A 20,356-nucleotide genomic window follows, 5' to 3' on the forward strand; every position below is an offset into this window, starting at 1 on the left:
TTAGGAAGTGATCACTACTCAATAATTCTTTGTGATAAAAAGAGAGCTGATATCATGTTTATGACACAGCTGCCAGTACAGTATATCTCTAAGACAAATGCATTCTGGGTAATGCCAGAATTAAAAGTACATTTCTCTTGCATTTACTTCTCATGTCATATTTCCCTGTCATATTTTATATCTCACCCACTTCAAATACGTATATAACTTCAATAAAACTGATCCTTCTTGCCCACCCATTAATGCTCATCAACATAAAATGTCTCATTCAGTAGAAATAAAAACTGATTCCAGAAGCATTACAATGTAAAAGTCTACACTGAAGTCTCTTGAAGAGCAGGAAAGGGGGAATTATATCACGTAACACAAACACACACACACACACACACACAATCTCTCATTCTGAAAATCTTATTAGCCATCAATTTCATCCAAATTCCACATCACAATCTCCCCTCCTTGCTTCTCCAGTATCTCCCTACTTGGCACTCCTGCTCTCCTCACCCTTCCTTCAGCTAGATCTTTTCTTTCAAGGATAACTCCAGGAACTTTCTTATCTGGATGAATCTAGCCTTCCTCCTCTCCATCCATTAGTAGATAAGCACAGCGAAGATACCAGAGCCAAACAGAACAAACATAATATCGCTTATATGACTGTGGTGGGGAAAGGGATATGGATACTTCGAGTTTAGTATTCGTCTCTCTGTCATTCACGAAAGTAACACTTTTTCAATCAATAGTGTTTTAGGTACAAATCAATAAAAATCTATAAGATGTTAACAGAATGTAATTACTAGAATAATAAACATATCCTGGGAAATCAAATCAGCATTCATTGGGCATCTGACTTTACAAGGCTGAAGGGAGGATAATTGACACCAATATAAAAGAGCATTTTAACTATTTTACTTTGCCTCCAAAATATCAGTTTATATGTGTATGGTAAATAAACTAGGAATTATATTTATGATATAACTGCAGACATGTTAATAGAAATATGTGCTTACATTTACAAGGTTAGTATAGTCCTTTTTCATATTAGATACAATTGATTATAATAACAATCTACATATAAAAATACTCAATATTTTTTCACATTTATAGGCCATAAAATACAGATGATAAAGTAAACTCCTACTTTCTCATAAATGTGGAATAATGACAAAGAAGGATCTTTATATGAAAGCATTTTAAATCCTCACAGGGTCATAATACATTGTACTGGGTAGGAGAGTTCAGCTTTAAAGAAAATATAGACATTTTCTCACTTTAAAAAATCTAACTAGGTTCTAAAATATCCAGCCAAGCAACAAAGGTAGAGAGAAAAGAACTACATCTCTTCTATCAATCAAAAACTTGACTTAAAAAAAAGTTTAGCAGTAGAACAAATAAAAGAAAATGAAATTCAGTATTTAGGATGAAAATTTTTTCTAATTTCAGGACTAACATTGAAGAAATATTGAATTAAGCAACTTTGAAAGAATTGGATTCCATTTGTTGAAATTTTTCTTAAAGTAAAATTAAAAAAAAAAAAACGGTGTATACAGTTGTGGTCTGCATTGGCTATGAATTGCAGCAAGCTATACGACAAGTCACCCAAGAGAAGAAATGCAGAGAAATGTCACTGGGGAGGGGACACTGTCCTGCTGGCAGAGCCAAAAAGAATGAAGGCCTACCCACTTAAACTCATTGCAAAGGGAAGATGCCACTCCTGACAAATAACAGATAGCCATGAAGTTATTCTATCCAGAAAACTACATGTTTTGTCACTTTTAATAAATTTTAGAAGTGAATGATGAATACATAGGGTAGGGATAGTCAGCTAAGTCAAATAGGATTACTTCTGAGAAAGGGTTTGCTCTCCTTGAAACCAATACCAGCAGGTTTCCAGGTCAACCTCACATTCTAGCTTCCTTGACTTTTCCTTCCTGTGAACTCTTACAGGTTTATTGTCTAACAATAAACTTGGGAATTAGCCGTATACCATCTTGGAGCACCGTTCTGTTATCCTCCCCCCCGTCATTTATTGTTCCCCTCCTATGCCGAGCCATTTACATGTCACGTGTCCCTACACTCTTTTTCCCATTTAATTCTTATGGCAACCCTGAGACAGGTTTCAACATCCCCACTTGCCAAGAATGGGAAGGAGAAGCCAAGGGAAGTTGAGTGACTTGCTCCCAGTCACAAAGGTGGTCCAGGGCAGAGCTGGGTTTCAAATCTAGCGCTTTCCCCACTGCACTCCAGCTTTCTCATCATGAGCTGTTTTTACTTGTTGTTTTGCTACAGACATTTCTTTATCTTATATGCAGCTATACTGAGTTTTTCTTCCAGGCCAGAACCATGTTTCACTTACTTTGTCTCCCCTACAGCACCTTTGTGGCTGGCAGTAATAATGCTATTGGCTAACAGGTATTGAGTACTTACTGTGTTGAGTACTGCTACTGTGCCAAGCATCTGCCGAGGATAATTATCATCCCCATTTTCACAGGTGAGAAGGGGAGGGAGGTAAAGTCATCCATAGCCAAGAGGTGGTAAAGCCGGGATTTGAAACAAATCAGTCTGACCCCAGAGCCCACTTGGTTGACCACTATACGTACAGTCTCCCTTGGACGTAGTAGGGGCTCTGATTGTGCTTGGTGATTGGAAGAGATAAGGGTGAAGTAGGAGAAGTCTGCAGAATTATAAGAAGCAAGGCGCCACAACACTTGGCTGTAGCCAAGCCCATCCAAACTTCAAAAAGTCGCTTGAACAAAGATAAATTTGGAGACGATTAATCTTTACTAACAATATCTTATATCAAGACAACACTTCAGTTTCTTAATCCATTGTTTAATTCGATCCTTACAACAATATCCTGTCCTTGTTTTGTGGATAAGTAAACTCATGCTCAGAAGGTTTAATGAATCGTCTAGGGCTGAATGGATCCTGAGCTACAGCACAGGTCTTCATCTCCTATTCAATTCTTTCCATTACCCGCTGGTAGCGTTAACTCACCGTTAGTCAGCATCGTGGCCAAAAAAAGTAGCAGAACATATAAATGAATGCAGGGGAAACGGTCACCTGCCTCTTTTTCCTCCTTGACTAGAGAGAGTTGATACCTGCTGTTGTGAAGTTGACCTTATGAAGGGTAGATGTGGGAGGGCTTTCTTAAATTTTGCCGGGGAATCAAGCAATTATAGTTGTGCCACTAACTAGTGACATTTGAAACTATCGATATAGCTACAGCTATGGGATAAGGGCTAAGAGATAAGTGAGAAAAGCCAGCCACTTGAAAGCACACAGAAGTACCAATCTGTAGCATAAAATGAAGCTAGTCAATCTAGTGGAGAAAAGAGTTGAGCTCAATCTGGCTTCAACATCTGGGTTCTTAACCCCCACTCTATACCTAGCCTCAGTGGGGAAGCCAGCTGGGCACTGACAGATTGAGCAGGTATCTGCAGCTGATGGACAGCCCCCCTCTGCTCAGCAACCAATGCATAAGCTTTTATAGAACACCTACCACACATGCTCCTACGTGGGGCGTAAACACTGAAAACATTAAATGAGACACCTTCCCTCATCCTCAAAACATTTAAATATAGTTGAGAAGAAACAATTAGCAGCAAACAAAACAGTAGAGGACTAAGGACTAACCTATGTGGGAAAAAAAAAAAACAGGAAAATGACTGTGTCTTTGAGAAGAGAAAAAAATCAAAGGCCCTTGAAATGAAAACCATTGTTTGATTTACTACTGTTTTTGGGGAAATACAAACCCAGCCTTATGGAATTGCATGAGTCACAAACATTGGAGACATTTCTGAATTGTCACCACATCCTAGTACACAGATCTTCTGTCTTACTCTACCTATTATTACTTGGCAAACTTTTTGAAATTGTGAGCAATATTCCAAACCACAAGTCCACTTTTTATGAATAATATTTAAGCTGAATAAATCCAGAGAAAACAGAACATAAAGGAAAGCCAACATTGTGCCTTTAAGTATTATATATTACCAAGCTGTGTTTTTTTAATAATATCACCAACTTATTATGCCAAATTCCAATTCCAATTTATCTATGGAGATCAAATACTTGATTCCATTTTTGCCTTCAGTTTTTTATTGGAAATGTTTATGACCAAGTCATATATTATTTGCTGCCACAAATAAAATAAAATGCGTAGGTTATTCCAATCCCATTCAGCCAGTTATGCCAAAATGTAATCCTTCTCCCATCAAGAACAAACTCCAGATGGCATCCAGACAGCTTATATTTTACACATCACCTGTTCTGCCTAACAGTGGGAAAAAATATATTCAAAGCCAAAATAGATCTTACATGCAGTATGTGGAAAAGTTCAATTTGCCCAAAGAGTTTGACAATTTGAAATTCAAAACATGAGTTACTTTATGAAGCACATTATATATGAGAATATTTTGTCTATTATATAAATATTTATTATGAAATACCAGTATTCAGAAAAAGGAAACAATTTGCAAAGCAGAAATATGAACCGTAATTTTTCCTTTTCTGTAAAAATGTAATGCCTTAAAGTAATTTATTTAAAAGAAGGTAGGTAAAAAAAGCCCTTACTCCAGAAAACACAAAAGGATGAATCTGGTTGTAATGGGAATGTTATTCCATTTAAAGACAAAATTTGCTAAATTTGTAGAATCGTAGAATTCCAGAGCTTGGAGATACCAACTATCAATGAGAAAAGAGGTTCAGAGAGACTAAATGATGTGCTCAAGGTCTTAAAATAAAAAATCTAAAGTTCTGAAAAGACTTTGATGATCATATAATCCAGTCACCACCGAAGACTTATTTTCCTACCTGAAATATGGAATTCAGACCGTGCTACTCTCCAAGAGCATAGTTTCACTTAAAGCATCTCAACACATTCCATGATTTTGTAAAATAAAAGGGAAATGCCGTTCTTAATGAACATTTTGTAAATGGAGTTCTGGAAATACTACAGAGCACACATACATTGCACTGGTCAGCAGAAGCAGTGACAAGTATCACGTTCTGGATGCACCCCAAGAACTTTGCATCCGTACCTGAGGCACCAGTCTTCACAGGCAGAGGAATCTGCTTCCCAAGAGGGACTAAAATACGTGACCCGCTTTGAAAGGCCACTCCCAGGCACTCTGGAAGAGGGGATTAAAGATTTCCCAGGTCTCAGGAAGGGGAAAAAAAAAAACCCTATCATAATGCAAAATAAATTGCTTTATATTAACCAACATCAAAAATGTACAACCAGATTTAGAAACAGGAGAAAGAGTCAAATATCAAAGAAAGACAGTGATTTTTTTTAAATAATTTTTTTATTTATTTATTTTTCCCCCAAAGCCCCAGTAGATAGTTGTATGTCATAGCTGCACATCCTTCTAGTTGCTGTATGTGGGACGCGGCCTCAGCATGGCCGAGAAGCGGTGCGTGGGTGTGCGCCCGGGATCCGAAGCCGGGCCGCCAGCAGCGGAGCACGTGCACTTAACCGCTAAGCCACGTGGCTGGCCCGATAGTGATTTTTTTAAGCCTGCCGTCACTTCCATTCACTACACGCCCTTTCCCATTTCTGTTTCCCAGTCTGTCCCTGCCACTGCCACCACCTCACCAACTTCTACCCCCAGAGTGGGGGAAGGCCTTCAAAGAAATAAAGGTTATTAGAGTCTTCATCTATAAAATGAGAGTATCATTAGATGATTTCGATTATTTCTACTCTTCCTTCCAGTTCTAAGATGCTATGGCTAGTGATTCAATCGCATTAGACAAAATGAAAACTTACTAATAATCTAAACATATCTATATTGATGAACTTAAAGTAACTCTTTTTGAGAAATAGTGCAACAATGCAAGTCAACCAGGTTTCATAAAAGTGGAAAAAACAAAATGCAGTAACCAAAACAAACTGAAAACCTTTGTAATGTATTTCCTCAAAGTCTGAACAAACTCTCCTGACCTCTCAGGCATTCTTATTTGTATCTTATAGGTTAAGTGTATTGTGAAATCTACCTGCAAGAGTAATAGTTACTTTTTAAATCTTTCTGGGATTTTTGTGCAATGGAATTGTTTATTTCAAGTAAATCAAAACCCAATTTTCAATCTCTTTATCTTCTCTATAGCCATTTGCTTTATTACAAAAAAAAGGCAAAATGATATTTTGGCATGGAAAGAATAATAATTTAACAAAATTACATTTGTCATAGCATGAGCATGTAAAACTTTTATGCCACCGAAAATTACCATTTCTTAGAAGAGCTTTTATTTCCAAATATCCAGAAGAAACAAAAAGCATGTGGAAAAAAGAAAATTCAGAAAACGTACCCTGGGCTAAGTTGTCTTTTAGACTTGAATCCTGTTTGTAGCAGTTATGACAATAAACCGACTGCAGAATTCAGAAGCTTCAGACACATTGCTTAGTTGCTTTGTATATTGCATTTCATTCCTTGCAGAAAATTATACTAATTGGAGTTCTGGTGTGTGCTCTGATGAATCCTATTTCAGAAAATGAGTCTTTACATGGCAAAGCTTGAGGAAGTAGCATTTGATTTCCAAAACGAAAAAGCAATTTTCATGGCATATCTAGATGAACCTGAAGGATTTCTTCATGCTCTTTTGCGGCCTCGAAAATGCATGCTGAAGATAATCATGCCGTGGAAGCTGTAACATTAAGATACTTCACCCTCATCTCAAAGGCTCTGTTACTCTCACATACTCCCAGAGATGCTCAAAAATAACATCACTGCAATCATTTTTTTACTATCAGGTAGTTCTAAACCTTGCCAATATTTATATATCCTATTTTTAAAATATATGTTTGTTCATTCTGTTCTCTTTGACACAAAGTGACTGTAGGACATATTACTTCAGTATGACTAGCAAAGTTACGGGACTTGTTTACATTCAGGGGAAAAAATACCTGACTGCAGAGTTTTTGTTCATTACATCTGTTACTTAAGCATTTAATGCACAGTTTTTGAATGGATGATTAAAGCAAAACTCTAATGAATGTGTTTTGAAAATCCAATTTTTAGGGCACTATTGAATAAATGTAACATACTGTGCATTTTACAAAGCTTCATTGAATGAGACTCTGGAATTCTCCTTAGGTTTTTGGAAGCAAGCAAAATGCTGGCTCCTACATGAGGCTTTTGTGGCTTTTGCCTGAAATAGTTATCTTCTGTTAATTATTTATATACCATTCATTTCCTAAGAAAACATTAAGGGAGACTGCTCTAAGTACAATTTGTATAGTACCCAGATAAGGATTCTATGCAGTGGAATCTTAATAAATGTTATTTGGAAATAATGCAAGTTAAAATACCTTTATTCACAGTTGATGCCAGTTAACTATTATATCAGGTCCATACTGCAAAATCCATAAGCAGTATGGATTTTGTAAGACACACTCAGAACTAAAACAATAATATAGAGCTCTTCAAATGCATAGAAGCTTTACACCATTCCAAGGAAGTAGAGGTTTATGTCCAAACTCTTCGGGAAATATGCTTTGAACTTTTAGGAAATTTTCAGATTGGTAGAGGGATTAAATTAAGATATAACTGATAGAGCTTGTCATACAAATTGCTGCCGAGTCCCTGCTTCATCTGACTTTGTTTCTTCTCGGTGTTCTACATAATTTAGCATATTCCATTATGTGAAGACAGACAACCACGTCTCGTGATGATAGACAGGATTCCCTTTGAGCTCATTAAGCCTGTACCCTCAGTACCTAAAGCACTGGTCAATTCAAGGGGAAGTCAACTGGCCCATTAACTGAGACAAAGTCATCTGAATCTTCTATTACAGGTTTTTTATTTTGCCCTTGTGATGAAAGTCTTGCATTTTCCGTTTCTGAAAGTTTCTGCTTTCCTTGAGAACATAATAGATAATTCACTGTATATGTTGTCTTATATACCACTTTATTCAATACAAAGACACGAGTGATAGTCACACTTAATTCTAAAATCCATGTAAAGTAGAATCTGCGGCTTATTTTCTGGAGAAAAGCCACACATTACAACAAAGTGAACAAGGAAACTAACATTCCTATCATTGGTGACCTAACATTTTTTTTATTCTACAAATTGACCTCACAAATGCAATCATCATTCTGCATAGGAAGTGACTTGTGATGTTTTGCTGAATTAAAAATGAGTGCAAAGTATTTTTCTACTCTTCAGCCAAAAAATTAAAAAGTAATGGGGAGAGAGTCAAATCACTTGGGTGCCACATTCAGCCATTTTGGAGACACAATTCAGAGAACGTCACGAAAGCCTCAAATGACAGTTGCATCTAGCTCAGGAGATGGAAAGGAAGGGAAGGGAATAGTCATTCTTTCTTGAGAACTCCACCCAGGCAGATGAACAGAGTCCATTTTTTCACCCTGGCTTTGTCTCATTTAAGTCCTAACCAATCTAGCTATCATCTTAGGCTTATTACTACTACCTGGTAGTGTTGAGGGCCTAAGAGATAAATATCCCTTGGTGCTCCAAATTAGCTTGATGATAACGTCTTGAAACATAAGCAGAATAAAGTGCTTCCATTACTCCTATAAACCAGTGTAGTTTGGTCTCCATGTAGGACTGTAAGAATTTCTTTCATCAGGGGGAAAGAAAAAAAAGACAAGACCCTGCATGATATAGTGGAACTCACATTAAACTCAACAAGAGCGTTAACTGGAATAAAGAGTAAGATGAGGACCTCGGTTGGTACAATTTACTGCTCTTATTACAATTTCGATCACGAGGACTGATTCATGTCATCCAATTTCTTTTCCTTGTCACAATTGCTTTGCCAAGAATCAATTAAATTGAAATTTAAGAGCCTCATATGTTCCTGTAAAACTCAATGATGGGTTGTACAGCTTTGACCTTCTTAAATGTCCCCTTATTTGACTTGATATCTATTCCTACAGAAAAAGAATGCTGCTTCAGCTGATCAAAATATTAATCTTTCAAAACCTCCCTGGTCATAAGAGCTTAGGAGACCATAATTCTTGCAGGGGGAGAGGAGGGTAGAATGAATGTAGACTGAATCCATTTTTATACTAAACCAATTAGCATTACATCATCATAACAGAAATATCCAGAGCATTACCTCATATCAGTGATCTTCTGGGATGTTAAAATAGATCTTTAAAAATCTTAGATTTATTTTTCATTTAAATGTTGAATCGTCAATTACATACTCATCAACCAAAGTTTTTTTAAGGTCCAAATTCAAGCCAATATAGTATGCAAGTATTTTAATAAAATCATCTTAGTCTATTTCATCTTTCAAGAAGAAAATCATAATGATGGAGCTCCCAAAAGTATTTCTAAATGGGATGACAGATTTGATTTTTAGAAAATAATCTGACCTTGGGCAAGAGGTCAAAAGCAATTAAACTACCAAACACAATATATACACACACACACACACAATAACATACAGTGTGGTTAAAATCAAGAGCTTATCTATGACATGCAAAAAGAAGGCACCCTAAAAATAGCTAAAAGGTAACTGATTCTCATCTATGTTAAGACTTAGAAAATGAGAGAAAAAGAGAGTAGAGGATAGAATTAGAGCAGTGATAAACTGTGGGTTTATCAATTTGTAAACAATTGTGAGTGTAAGTCTCGGGTCTTTTTAGAACCAATTAATAAGGTACCCTGTTTCTCCCGTTTTCTGCTGTCCACTTAAATCCTGGCACCAGCAGTGAGGACTGCCAACAAAGTCACAGCCATCACCCCAATTTGCCAGGTCCTACAGACACTTCTACCTGGAAATGATAGACTTTTTTTTCCTAAGGAAGAGGCGCTTTTAGTCAATGTTTATATAAATTAGTAAGCTTCAACTAAAGACATTTTTTCAATGAAATCTCTAAGAAACTAATGCAAATCTGATGGCTACAAAATCAAGCACAAGGGACCCATATCCTGCTTTATGTATATCAGCTGATTTTATCCTTTACTTGCTGCCCAAAGACCTTTCAAAAGAAGAAATTTAGGTTGAATCCAAATTGAGTATTTTGGGACTTGCCAAGAAAACCTCCTGCTAGACTAATATGAGCTCAGGGAAAACATGAGAAAGCAAGGAGGAGACAGAACATGCTAACAGATCTTGGGCATTCTTCAGCTGAGCCATCCGAGCACAAGTCCATGGTCAGCCTTCCAGTCCTCTGAATGACTGTTACTGCCGTCGGTAAGAACACTGATGTCTCGGGACACAGACGAGTAGCCCACTCAGAGACTGAGATGTTTTCTTCCAAAGTCATATATTAATGACATTTCCAGAGCATTCCTTACCGTCTTTCACATGTTAACAGGAAGTCTAAAACGTATTACTACTTCTTTATAGTCAGCATTAGCCAAAACCGAGGAGTCAAATAAAATTTTTTCTAGAATGAATAAACAGAAGGTATTTTTATGATACTATCGATTCCAAATCAAATAACAACAAAATGATAAGTATGAGAACTCATATTGATGTTCATTCCCACACAAGCCAAGTGAAGTAGAAAATTGAAAATTTTAAAACCACTTATTTTTAATTATTTGAACCTTTCAAAAATAATGGGGTATATTGTCATGAATAATATACATTATTTTCTTGTTGAAACATACTATGTATAAAATTAAGATGTATTGGAAAGTGTGAGCCAAGGGCTTAGAGTTTATGATATATATTTAGAAGAACAATTAGTATTTTGGTGGTGAACATGATGTAATCTATGCAGAAATAGAAATACAATGATGTACGCCTGAAATTTTTACAATGTTATAAACCAATGTTACTGCAATAAACAAAAAATTAAAAAAAAAAAAGAAGAATGGGAGAAATAATTATATATGTGTGTCTATTTCATATTTTACCAAGTAAACAAAATCTCTCTGCTATTTTAACCTATCCCAAGATCTAATCTGATTATTAAATCTCTAGTACCGATTGTATTGTTCTCCTCAACGACTCTTTGTTCCTCAAAGAAAAAAAAAACACCCCCCAGATTTACACACACACGCGAAAAAGAAAAAAAAAATAGGGAAAATTCAAGTAATTGCCTGCCAAAATATATCATTCTTAAAATAGTCAAATAACTGATGCAAAGTTTTTTCCTAAAATACCAAGTTGATTACCACTCTCCCTATTTACCTCGTTAACTGTGATATGAATGTGTAAGGATATATTTAGTCATATAATAAGAATATACCTACTGAGTTACTTTCGAGAAGCTCTTCCTGAGTTTTCCAGCCATCTCTGCACCAAGCAAAATCCACAAGTCAAAAAAAAAAAAGTTACACTTTCTTTCTATAAACCTCTATACTTACCTATAGCCATGTAGTCAATAACTCCTGTGGGAATTAATTAGAGAATAAATGCCAAAGGAAAAAGAGAGGAGGAAAAATGTCTTGGACTCTTTATTCCAAAGATAAGTAATAATATACATTTTTTTGTTAGAAACAATATGTAGAGTGTGAAGGTATGTATAACACATCTGAGCAAATTGTTGGGGAAGTGAATAGCATTAAGAGGAAAGCACATGGAGTCAGATAGACCTACATTCCAACTAAACTCCACACTTCATGATCAACCGCCCATTGAGCAAGTTACTCCACTTCTCTGAGTCTTTTGATGTTATCTGTAAATCTGAACTAATTATAGTACCTCTCTCACATCATTGTTGAGATGGTTAAATGAGAAAATGCATGCAAATATCTTAGCACCATGCCTGGTACATTGTTTGTGCTCAACAAACAAGCAGCTATTACCATTATTCATAGTTCATTGCAGCCATTTGGAAGAATGGAAAAACACTTAGTGCTCATACATCATTAGGTTAAGTGGATATTGCTACAGAATCATTATACATCATGTGGGTTGAATTTTAAATGAATTCACTAGAGAAATGCACTTGGTTGCAAACATTAATAGTTAATAGCAAATGCAACCAACTATGAAAAAGATTGTATGGAATTACCTATCACTTCCCACATCCTTACAAACATGCATACAACTCTGCTTGGTGTTGGGGTGTAGTGAAAAGATGAATATATGCTGATTTCCAAAAGCCAATGAAGAAAATGATTGTCAATTCAAAGTATGAAATATCAGCAGTGAAATCTTAATAGCTTATTTCTAATAGCCTTCGCATTTGCTGGGGATTACAGGATCCCTCACTCTCTTCCCTCTGCCTTTGGCTACAAATTCAGTCATTATTTCATATTAATTCTTCCTTCATAAAGTCTCCTGCATCTTCCCTTTTTTTTTGTCTTTGCACTACCATTTTCCAAAGCCATACCCCATTGCCTGCTGAACTAATTCAGTTATTTCAGTGTGTCTCCTAGTGACAGGTCTTTCCTGCATAAAATGGCCAAATAAATCTAAGAAGGCTTTTATCAGGGAACCTCCCCCTCCCTTCAAAATGTTCAGTGGTTCCTATTGCTAGGATGATTGTAGTGGCCAAACTTTTGACAGTGAAAGGGGATATTATTAATGAACTTAAACCAGAACTGTGCAGGCAAACCAAGACTTACAGCTAACCAACCCATTGCCACCTCTGTGCTTCTCAAATTTTCTTACGAAAAATATTCCTAAGGGTGGACTCAAAGCTAAAGTCTCAAGCTTAAATTTCGTCTAAGTTTACATGTTTAAAATTCATGATATTCTGACATTCTTGTATAAAATATATCAATGTTTGTTTTAATGTAAACATGTTTTAAGTCACAACCCTTTTACGTGAGCAAAAGTTCACAACCCTTTTACGTGAGCAAAAGTTCAAAACATCTTACACAAAATCTTAGAGCAAAATTGAGCCCCCCAGGAAGCCTTACCATCAGGACACAACTCCTGAAAATGCCATTGTCATGTAGTCTATGAAAATGCTGTCCCCTGGAGCACAGAGAACGTCATTCATAAAGACCATGAAATGAATGAGGATCCTTGGAGCTGAGTTATCAATCCTACGTGAATTCACTGCCCTACCCATGAAAGTCTTCCATATGGTCTCTTTAGAACCCCATTTCCATGTCAACATAACAAATATACCTTCTCTCTTCCTTGCTTTCCTAAACACTATTCAGTCTTTACTATCCAGGCCCATTTGCTCTGGTTGCCATATAAAATACAAGACACTCAGTTAAATTTGAATTTCGGAAAAGTAAGGAATGATTTTTAGTATGTCCCGTGCAATATTTGGATTACAACTTAACTAAGTGTCCCGTATTTTTATTTGCTAAATCTGGCAGCCCTAACTGCAAAGCTATTCCTGACCACCCCGCCCACCACCCCAGGGGTTTGGGGTTCCTCTGAATTTCTAGTACAAATCATCTGTGCCTCCCTTTGACACCTACCCTATTTTGCATGTGTTTCTATCGATTTTTATACCCATGTAGTCCACTTCCCTGGCTTGAAAACTCCCTGAGAAAAGGAACACTATTATCTCTCTTTGTAATTCCATAATGCCTCAGAGAAACTTCTGCCCATAGGTGGTGATCATAGATACTTGCTAATGGGAAATTGATTTAAAATCAATGAGCAAGATGGCCAGAACTATTTATTGAACGACTACTTTCTGTTCCATCCAAAACTATGCCGTGAGTTATTTCATAGATGAGTGAGATGTAATACTTACGTTCAAAGAGATTATAGTTTAGTAAACACAAATTACACATCAAAAACCAGTAGTGAATGACCCTAAACAGTATATAATCAAGTATAACAATATATAATCGAGATTGTGTAGTACAGCCAAGGAAGGGCAGTAGGAGATCAATGTGGGTAGCACCCCAAGAGAGAGAAACACTGGGAAGGGAGGATCTGAATTGGGATCCAAATTGTGGGAGGGCTCTAGATGAGAGGAGACTATTGGGAAGGGCACTGCCACCTGGGGAAAGTTTGGGGTAACTGCATAAGTGGAGAGGAAACCCTTCTTCTCGGGGGTTTGCTGCAGGGAAACAATCAGAATTTGCTTGGGCTGTGGTTGCAACTGGTTTTAAAGACTTCCTAGGATTCCAAGCAGCTATATCAAGGAGAATCTATGCGATGGCTGCTCCTGGGTGGAGTCAGCCATGTAGAGCCATAGCTCCTGATAAAAAATAAAGTTAAGATGCTATTAAAGAAATCACCCATGGAGATCAACTGGGTTTTGTGCTCAGACCACCTAGGAGAGAAAGAAGAAATATTTTTATCAGTCGTGGTTATACACTACACTCAGGGCTCTAAGTGTTGTTGCTGGTCCCTGACACGCTTTATGCCCCCCTCTCTTCATTAGCTTATCAAGCATAATTAGTGCATGGTCTTACTGAAAATTATTGAATTTCACTTCCAAGAAACTGAGGACAGATGTTGAGGAGTGTTCTCTTCGGTAAAAATTCATGTTCTTCTACAGCCTTAATCTGTTACTATTCTATGAGATAGCAAATCCTTTATTTTATTTTTATTTTTGCGTTGGCCCTCCCTAATAAAGTTGGTATCTTTAGTATGTGCTTCTAATATGTGCTTAATTTTGCAAAATGTTTTAGATACCATATTTCGTTCTTTTACAAAAAAATGTACAAGTCTATAAAGCCCTGCTGTTCTTGATGTTAATCGGTTCATAGAATTAAATGTATTGAACCACAAAATCTTTCTATCTGACAGAAATTGTGATTGACACTGAATGTCCATGTAAAGATCTGCTTGGACCTTTATAAGTGACATAATTTAATTAACTAAATAGACACATAAGACAAAGGAATATGGTTTCAGCCTTCTAAAATTTCAAAGGCATCCAATAAAACCTCTCAGAATGGGTGTTAGCAGGACTGTTATGACACAAGGCAAATTGTGTTGCTTATTTTAAGGAAATAAGATAAGTAGGGAGGGAGATTCCTTTATAGAGACCCTCTGGATGTGTCAGGTTGTACCTTATGTAATATGACAATATTTGATCTTTGCGTATGGTTCAACAATATGCAAGCATGTCCAACCCTCTTGACACACTGAATCTCATCCTGAAAGTAGAGCTAGCAGAAGTCCTCTTGGCAATCTTGAGATAGATTGATTTACTGCGTTCAGTCCAGATGCCTCACTTTGACACTGGCCACATATGACTTTCACATCTGTGGGCCAGTTTCATTTGCAAAATTGGTGGTGGGGTGGGTGGACAGTTGACTAACTGATCTCTTAGAATCTTCCCAATCTAACATTTTGCAGCTCTAAATCAATCAGGTGTTGAATCTGTTTTCTGCTGACCAACAAAAGATGCACCTGTCAATGACGCCCAAACTAATCTGGGAGTTCCCGCCTTCCCAAGGCTCTCATTCTCCCTTGGGTTACAGGAATGATTAGAAAACCCTGCCAAGAGGCAAACATTACTGTGAGGTTCAATATGTCACTCCATCATCATCTGTTTATACTTCCTCACAAGGAAGTCTATTATTTTATTCCTCACAATATATCTATCATTTTTCTTTATTTATTAATCTCGCTAATTAAATAATCAACAAAGGTCAGAGGATCTCACCTCCTTATCCCTGTCTGGTCCTCACTTGTCCTGGTGACACCAACAGTGATAAAATGCCCTCCAGGGTTACCTGGGCAGGAGGCCTCTTAAAAGAAAGAGGGGAAAATTAAATGGGGAGGGGGAGTGAAGAGGGAAGGGGGTTACCATCTGAACTCCTGTAGCTGCTTGGTGAGGTGGGCACCCAAACTAGGTCATGCACAGAGAAAAGAAGACCCAGATCAGATCTCAGATCCAGGTTTTTGGTGTGTGTGGAAAGAGGGAGATGTAAGAAAGTGCACCTGGGGATGAAGAGAAAGCAACAACGTGGGTCACTGGAGAATGTACCTGCTTAATAACTATCCTGATGAGTTTTCTGCCTGTCCCCAAATGAATATGTGGCCATTCAACCAGTAAAGAACACCTCTTGAATCTTACTTATGTACAGTAGACATGCATGCACATGTGCTAGAATGGACCAATCTCTCTGTTAATTTGGTCTGGTTTTGCTTCCTCCAGATCTTTCCCGTCTCTCCCTCCTGTCCTCCCAGATCTCAATTCCTTCTAGCTTCCTCTCTTTAACTCCCTTTCTCTCACTTTTTATCTAACCTGCTAAAATGTGCAACTTATGTCCTCTGTAATAAGGAACATACACTTCAGAGTTCTGTTTCAACCTTTCATCCATTTACATTTTGTGAAAGAGAGCAAAGCAGTGTCCCCGGCAATATTGATTTTGCAAGATGCTCTAATTATTATTCAAATTAAAAGAAGCATTAAGAGGAAATTCAGAAAATGAAAGATACTAATCGAGAGCCTTTTATTTCAGCCTACAAGGAAAAAATGAAGGAGCTGTCCATGCTGTCACTGATCTGCTCTTGCTTCTACCCAGAACCTCGCAACATGAACATCTATACTTACGATGGTGAGTGGCACACAGCAGAGATGCCCCTGCTGGCTAGACCGTTTGGAAAAGTTTGGATACATTTGTTTCTCTGTTGCAGCTCCTGATATAATTAAATCAATATTTTATAGATTTCCCTATGGACTTGCTGTGTCCAGCTAATAGGTCTTATTGATTGCCTATTGCTCTAAACAGTTTGAGTTTGATGCTAATAAGAGCACATTAACGTCTCTTAAGAAACATGGCTGAATTGTCGTGGCTGAATTAGCAGCTGCATCCAGCATATCAACATCCACAATACGTCCAAGGCTTTTCTTTGCAAGTAATATTACATGCTAATCTGTAATTAGAGCAGATCATAATTTGCAACAAAATGCTTTATACTAAGAAAACTTGGGAGAGGAAATCAACAACCATCCCAGTTTTTGCTTTTTTGTAGTCTTTATAAAGTTCCCATACTTTGTGCGTGTGTGTCAACAACCTAATAAGTCCCAATAATAAAACTGACTTATGACTGAGGCCCCAAATAAAGATGTAAGAAAAGCCTAAAGAATTGGCATGGCTATGAACTTTTTTGCAGTGCAGCCCTTTCTGTTTGATTTATCCTGATTCATTCTACTCAATTTGGTTTCCTTGATGGCTCTGCCACTGTCCGCGTGACCTCAGCAAGTTACTTAGATTCTCTGAGCCTTATTTTATTTTAGTATCTTCCTCCCAGGGTTGCTATGGGGTTTAAATGGTTTAATGCAAGTCAAATGTGGGCCTGGCCCCATTTCTCTCAGAAATGGTAGCCATCCTTCTCAACAACACCATCCTCACTTAATTCAGTCAATTTAATCAAAATGTTTGCCACAGATACATATATGTAGTGGATATAGCTGAGGTGTATTTGGCTACCTCTTTCGCTCTCAATTGTTTTACGTTTCCACATATGTAAAGAAATGCATTAAAGATAAGGTGAAGGGACCTGTGGCAGTTAATCCCTTCTGTGCCTTTAAAGCGTATTCCAGGTCTCAAAGGTGTTTTCCTCCCAGTCATTCTATCATGGCACAAGCATCATAAATGCAAATTAACTGTTCCCTAAGGAAATGTCCTTCCTGTGAAAGGTTTCAGTTTCGGAACAAAACTCTCATTAGAATGCAGGCCCAATGCCTACTTTGTGTAAATTCATTCAGTCAGCAAATAAACTAGACAGATCCTTAATCTGCTAGATGTCTTGGAGACTAGTAATCTAGCTACGTTCCTTATGAGATCCTAATATCTCACTATGTGCTGTCACTGAGTCTCCAAAGATGAGCATGGCCTGGGCCTCTCCTTCAAGGAACTCGGGGCCTAGTAGAAGAGCCTTACGATATACAAGTAGTCAGTGAGGAGAACACAGTGTGCTTACGTGCTGAGACAGAGGTTATACTCTGTGTCCTGGAAGGACAGAGAAGACGACGAGGATGATTTCTGCCGGTTTAGGAATTGAGAAAGGAGAAGAAGAAAACCAGAAGTTATGCATCAACTGAGTCTTAGAAGTTGATTGACAATTCAACATTGCTTGTGTGCTGCTTCCTAAAAGAGTCGGTAGAGAATTTCAAATTTCCAAGGCCTTTAACCTTGCCTTGCATTTCTATATGAAATAGTAACTCAAAGTGTATATCGCAGACTAACATTATAACAAGAGATTAATAATGATAATAATTAGTAGTAGTATTAGTTCTTGTTTATATTTATAAACACTAAATGCAATAGCCTGTGCTTTACGTTTAGAATCCTTTATCTTTTTTTTTTTTTTGGAACATCTTTAAATTTAATTTTTTTTAAACAGCTTTATTAGATACGAAATACTGCACATATTTAATATATACAATTTGATGAATTTGGACAAGTATCCTTTATCTTTTAATCTCCACAACAGACTGTTTTTATTTCCATCTCTTTGATGAGTAACTGAAAGCTTAGAGAAGTTAATTCCCTTTCCCCGGTATCGCGCAGCTAGCAGACTATTTGCATGCAAATACAGGTAATTCTCATTCCAGCGTCTCTAACCCAAGCCATTTAAAATCCCATCATCTCATCAAAGAAGCTGTTTTTATTTGCCCGTGTTCTCTTAAAATCCTTTTCCATAAACTTACATAATTTTTATAGAATTGTATTTAAGATATAAGTATAAATTTGGATACCTTCAGGAAAATTCAAAACATTTTTACATTTGTGGAAAAAAAAACCCCACATCATTTCCAATATATTTTTTGAATTGATTTTGTCTTTAGTGTTTAAGGCTGTAAGGTCAGTTCCCGTTCACCTGGGGTTTTCTTTGACTGCAACCTCCAAGTGCACTAACCAGGCCGCTTAAAGAAAATTAACGGAGCCTAGTATTCACATCAAGAGAAGTAATATTTCTTCTCTGCTCTGCTTTAGTCAGAACTCGCCTGGAGACCTGGCCAGCTCTGCTGCCACAGTTTAAAAGGGACGTTAATAAATTAGAGAGTGCTTCGGGGTTATGAGGCAATGCGGTGGTAAAGATCTAGAAACAGGTCACTTCAGGGCGCTGAAGATGTCTTAGCTGGCAGGGAAAAAACTTGACATGGAAAATCATATTTTCAAATACTGTTTCACATACTATTTTCAAATACTTGAAAGGTGGTGATGCACAACAGAGCATGGCCTAACTTTGGGTATGTTCATAGAACAAAACACAGACCAGTGGGTTAACATGAGAGAGGTGCAGTGTGGAGCTCAAAACAAGGAACATTCATCTAAAAATGAGAGTTGTCCAAAGAGCTCTTTAAAAAATCATTATATTTTACCATGTTATAATTTATGTAATTATAAATGTCCTAGCAGATGCTAGCTATCACTCTATTTTATATTGTAAATTATATTATTTTATATTATAAGTCGTATTATGAAACGTTAAAACTTGAAGGTCTGATAATCTGCTTATCTTTCCCACGTAAGTCTCTGGTGAAAAAAATAGCTAACCATTCTTCAGTTCTTAAGCATCTTTTAAATGCACACAGTGTATAAATTATATAAGCAGATGTTGCCCCCTCTCTCCTCCACCAAAATGCCTCTTGCCCTGGCCCCTCTCTACAGCTGAGGTTTCCTGAAAGAGGACTTTCTCAGTAGCAACAAAATAGGAGCAGATATCACAGTGGGATCTCGTCTTATTGTCCCCATTAGACTGTAAGCATTTTGACGACAGGGACCTCATCACAGATTCCTCCCCAGAGTGGACACTATACATGCTTGAGGACAGATCAACACACATCCTGAAGGGCAAAACAGGAACCAGCAGGACGTTTTGTATATTAGCATTGACGTAGCCAAATATTTCCAACCGTTCAGGGAGCTATGTTGGTTCTAACAGCTCCTGTGATTTCCAACCACAGGATTATATATCAGAACTGGAGAACTTTGTTATTTTCCTCATCACTTAGCCTAGAAATGCCTCTAGCCGTGGTATTTCCAAAAATAAGTTAATAAATCTAAATCTATGCTACTTGATTTTCATGTGAAGCTCATATTTATTCAAAAGGAAAATAAAGTTTAGTTTACAATCAATTCAGGCTATTTTTTCCTAAGCATCCCTACCATTATTCAACTCTCTATAGACATTGTTGGATTTCCCAACACTGTAAATATTTATTCTGTTAAAATATATTCATAATTATACTAAAGAGGTTGGATATGTTCAAAACAATGTAGAGCAAATGATGGCGTAGCATTGTATTGTTGTTTGACAGAATAACAATGCGACTTTCAATTGTCAGAATTCAAATTATTAAAATAAGACCGTGCTGCATATGCTGTATGCTTAACATTCTCAAATATTCCTTTCTTAGATATGGAAGTGAAGCAGATCAACAAACGTGCCTCTGGCCAGGCTTTTGAGCTGATCTTGAAGCCACCATCTCCCATCTCTGAAGCCCCACGAACTTTAGCTTCTCCAAAGAAGAAAGACCTGTCCCTGGAGGAGATCCAGAAAAAACTGGATGCCGCAGAGGAAAGAAGGAAGGTAACTT

At 37.2% G+C, this 20,356-nt stretch overlaps 1 protein-coding gene across 1 annotated transcript in view; it reads left to right on the plus strand.

Moving 5' to 3' along the window:
* Window positions 1-20,356, plus strand: part of STMN2 (stathmin 2) — a 51,328-nt gene that overhangs the window by 11,293 nt on the left and 19,679 nt on the right. Inside the window, exons 2-3 of the mRNA XM_058528934.1 lie at window positions 16,269-16,364; window positions 20,177-20,349. Coding sequence (XP_058384917.1) covers window positions 16,269-16,364; window positions 20,177-20,349 — 269 coding nt within the window. The remainder of the gene's footprint in view (window positions 1-16,268; window positions 16,365-20,176; window positions 20,350-20,356) is intronic.

Source organism: Diceros bicornis, chromosome 33 (assembly GCF_020826845.1).
Source record: "Diceros bicornis minor isolate mBicDic1 chromosome 33, mDicBic1.mat.cur, whole genome shotgun sequence".
Taxonomy (NCBI): Eukaryota; Metazoa; Chordata; class Mammalia; order Perissodactyla; family Rhinocerotidae; genus Diceros; species Diceros bicornis.